The 4,723-nt window shown below is 37.4% G+C and overlaps 1 protein-coding gene across 1 annotated transcript; it reads left to right on the top strand.

The window, feature by feature from the left end:
• Positions 1 to 3,268: 3,268 nt before the first annotated feature.
• On the top strand, positions 3,269 to 4,402 carry LOC140143774 (IgGFc-binding protein-like). Its single transcript, XM_072165587.1, has one exon. The coding sequence runs from the start codon at positions 3,269 to 3,271 to the stop codon at positions 4,400 to 4,402; it is 1,134 nt and encodes a 377-aa protein (XP_072021688.1).
• The last annotated feature ends 321 nt before the right edge of the window (positions 4,403 to 4,723 follow it).

Here is a 4,723-nt window from a genome sequence, read left to right as displayed (position 1 = left end):
TGGCTGATTCCAATTAGGTGTAATCCGAGGTGTAAGTTGGACGTTGTGTAAAAAATACAAATATGCCAAAATATTAGGTTTGAAATTCGTGCATCTCCTGATTTGATATGTATGCATAAAAGCTCATAAGATATGTAGTCGATAGGGAGGGGTCTAGTCCAATTTTAAAAAATCGTGAAAATTTGTGTTGACGTTCCTTTATTTGATATACAGGGTGTAACAATAAAATTTATACAATTGCATTTTGACTTCTCAGCAAGAAACTAAAAGAGTTATGGCACAATTATACAATACAAGAAGAAATATCTTGGCTAGAAGAAGACGTTTAGTTGGTTTCTTTACTAGCTTGGGTTTAAAAGTTACGTGCGATTAATTAAATCGACCAGAAAACATGTTGGGTCACTTTTGCCATGTTTGCGCATATCAAGTTTGAACCGCGTAGATATGCTAATCGTGCATTAAACATCAAAGAACGGACACGAAAGAATTACAAGTGGTGTTTCTGCATATAATTAACATAATAATATGACATTTCTTTAAAATCTATAAATGAAGTCATGAAATTTCTTTCAAATTATCTTATAAATAAAGTAATTTCTTATATCCCTTAGATATCATTGGTAAAACTGAGAATAGTTTTTGCATCTATAAGTACAAAACAATAAAATTTTAAAATCATAGTTCAGCTGGGCTTCTAGCTGTTCTGGGGCGATCACTATTGCCAGCATTTAACAAATTCTAGATACTTCTCATAGTTATATGTAATTGTATGCCTTGTTGGAGTTGGTTTCTGCTTGACCCCATGTGCGCTCTTCCAACGTGAATTGGGGTTTAAGTTGTTGAGCTGCAGTCACGATTTCTAGTAGATGAGGTTGTTATGTCAGTGCTTAGTTGTGACTTTCAAAAACTCAAGGAGATATTCTATTATGTAATCATTTCGACCAGTTCGAATATCCCATTGTTTAAAACTACCATAAGAGCGTCGTCCAACTGGTCCATGGTTCAACTCTATCACTCAGTCACTTTTGTAACACTTAGACAAAAGTGGCCCAAGCGGTTTTAAGACTAGGTTACATAATTGGCCATATCTTCACTTGTATACCATGGATTTTGTTGGAACAAAGTTTATCTGGTGGCTAAAGAAATTATCTTGATAGAAATGTAAATATCAAACCAAAAACTAAGCGGCATACTTGTTTCATCCTATTTTCAAAATTGTACAAATTTTATTGTTACACACTGTATATTCTTGAACTTTTAAAAATTACTTAACTTTGATATGCTTTATTTCATATTGAAAGCTACTGAACTTTTTTTTAATGCTACTGAGTAGGATTAGGCCTAAATATGAAATATTTAGCTACAAGAAATAAATCATGAAAAAAGTGGGCCTTCAAGCTGACATTCATTAGGCCTATACTATTAAAGACAAAAGGGAGAGGGGGAAAAAGAAGAAAAACAAACTGAAAAATTCCAAATCATCGATAAGGATAACATGGGAATTGAACTCTAAACCATGTGCACTACAGACCTTCGATCTGTCCACTAAGCCATCGCATCTTGTTCTGGCTCAAAGGTGTCCGACTGAGCTGCAATTTTGCCGATAGTTGAATGAATGTTTGAACTTGCTACATCTACATTGACAGCTATGTTAATTAATTTTTGTGGGAATTAGAACTTTGCGTTTTTCCCGAATTGTCAAGGTCCTTTGGACATTGCGTGTGCACTACAGGTCTCGAGATTGATTTTGTCGACACTGTGCCTATTGTTCTGTGTAGCTATTGGAACCCTAATACAAGCATATCATGCACTTTCATGACTTTGGGTTTACACTTTTCAGGAATCAATGGTCCTGAAGTGTATTTGTGCTAATGTCATTGGTTATTGTTAAAAGGCAATAAGGTGTGTAATTGCAATATTTCCTCTGAATAGGAAAGACTCTCTACATCGAACTATGGATGCTGGTGGTTCGCAATACTGTTAATTTGGGGAAGGTATCTTCCAAACCCAGTTCCAAATGGTTACTCCCCACCCAACCCCATCCATGATGTAACCTATTTGTTTTGATTATGATCAGGGGACTCACAGTGGGATTCATGAGTGGAGTTAACATGCATCTGGGAAGTGAGAGTATTCTATTCTCACTTTCCTGCATTTGTGTAGCCATGTACTGAATGGTACCCGTACCCATGGGTACGGGTACCATTCAGTACATGGTACCAGGACCATGAGTACAAGTTCGGGTGCAGGTCCCAGGCCATGAGTACGGGTACGGGTACAGATCGCAGTCCATAAGTACGGGTACGGTTCCGAAGTCGAAATAGGGCATGAGTACGGGTACGGGTACGGGTCTAAAGCCATGGGTACAAGTACGGGTACGGGTACAACAAGTATGGCATTCCCCTCCCTGTCAAATGAAAAACAATATGGGAACGTCCACTGTTATAAAAACATATCAAATAAAGACTGTTCAATGTTTTTTTTTTAATTTGAGCATGGTACCCTTTCCTAACAAAACACACAGGCGTCCAGAACTTTAGCAGACAATAACTGTTGCTCTAACCATCCTCCCTCGGGTCGACGGAGAGCATTACCTAGCGGTGGTTGCGCACATGTTTGAAGTGTGGTGTGGGTTCTATAAAGGAGATCCCAATACTTGATAAAATGGATGTCATTTCTACCCCGTATGCGTGGTTAATTAAATCAAGAACCACAAGACCTATGGAAATGTAAATCGGTTTCGGTGACTCATTTCCTTTAATATATTAATATTTAGAAGTTCATCCCTGGAAAAATAGGCTTCCTGCCATCTCGTTATCTCTTCTCTTAGCTGGTATCGATTTAATTACCCTTCTGGTTCTAAAATTCTTATTCAAAATTTTCCACCGAATTTAAAAACCTATACTTACTCGCGAAAGCGCTGGTCAGGGGAGTTAAAATTTTACTTTTTCTACAATGCAATTCCAGTATTTCGTAAGCTATGGATCACTTTTTGGTGTAAAATTACAAATTTTAATGACAATTATTAATCTTATCATTCAAAGTAATTTTGATGTTGAAAAACGACAACATTTAGGCAAAAATCATGTTGTTTTATTATTATTATTATTATTATTATTATTATCATTATTATTATTATTATTTGAATTTTTCAGGCGCTAACGGGAATGACGATTCTCTCTGGACGAAATTTGTATTCACCTTCCCGTACATTTCTTTTGCTGGAACTCCCCGCGTATTTATCACAACTCAAGTGAAGGATCCAGTAATGGTGACGGTGTCGGTTCCTGGTATAGGATATTTCCATTCTACTAACGTAACACAAAATCAGAGTGCCACAATCGACCTTCCTGTGGAAGCTGGTATAACAGATTCGTACAGCGTCAAAGAAACAAATAAGACCGTGATTGTCGTCGCAACTGATAACATAGTTATTCATGGCTATTATGTTGGCGATTTGAGTCTCGATGGGTGGTTTATCCTTCCAACCACATCCTTGGGCACGGACTATATTACTGCAGGATATAATACGTCATTTTATTCCAACTATTCGGAGTTTGTAGTCACAGCAATTGAAGAACACACAACGGTGTATATTAAAGGACAGATAGAAGTATCGATGACCTTGCACCAGTATGAATCCTATCAATTCGTCTCTGATCATGCAAATCTTACGGACGTTACTGGAGTGTCAATAAACACCGACAAACCAGTATCAGTACTGTCAGGGCATCAATGTGCCAATGTACCAGTCAACTTAGACGGTTGTGATTATCTTATGGAACATCTCCCTCCCTTGACCCTATTAGGACATCACTACATACTCGCTCCCTTCCTTGGACGTACTTCGGGTTTTATATACCGCGTGGTAAGTGCATCACCTGGTACAACAAATGTGTCATTATCTGGTGAAAACATTTCTCTATCAAGTGGAGAGTTTTATGAAGGCGACTTTGAAATGTCAGACGAGGTATTAATAATAATGGCAGACAAACCTGTCATGATTGTTCAATACGCGAAGGGATTTGATTCAGATAGTGTTGGTGATCCATTTATGGTCGTAATTCCATCAACGGAGAAGTTCTCGAGAGACGTGACGTTCCCGAGTGAAACCTTAAACGATCAACAACAGCAACACTATATTTCAATAATAACACCAGAATGCGATAGCATAACCTTGTTTAACCTGGATGGCCTGCCACTGAATAACACCAACTTGTTGCAAACATCTGATGGTGAGTTTTGCATTCTTCGTTCTTCAGTTAACTCTGGTTTCCATTCTGTAACGCATCCATCAGCATCATTCCTAGTTCTCGTCTACGGATTTGGCTTCTATCAGTCATATGGATTCGTTGCAAAATACCAAGTTCACACTGAAGGCGGGACTGGAGGCAGTGAGTAAATGTTTATTTATATCTCTGATGTAGATAAAACTAATGTCACCGGATAAATAAGATTAATAATGTCACAGACATATTTTCATAAAGAAGAACAAACACATACGACATTTTTGAGGCCGTGGTGGGGATGTGTCTATGATATGATGGTGGTATGTGGGGATGTATATGTGTGAGAGGGATAGAACATGATAATAACATTATTTGCTAAATTACATAAGTTGTGAGCAATAGTTCATAAATAACATGTCATTTTGTTTCCAGACTAGAATTACTCAATTAAAGCTATAATATTGTAAGGTTTTGGGTTTATTTTACAACATTAT

Source organism: Amphiura filiformis, unplaced genomic scaffold (genome assembly GCF_039555335.1).
Source record: "Amphiura filiformis unplaced genomic scaffold, Afil_fr2py scaffold_28, whole genome shotgun sequence".
NCBI lineage: Eukaryota > Metazoa > Echinodermata > Ophiuroidea > Amphilepidida > Amphiuridae > Amphiura > Amphiura filiformis.
Note: the sequence above shows the minus strand (reverse complement) of the source record. Positions and strands in the feature narration are given on the sequence as shown.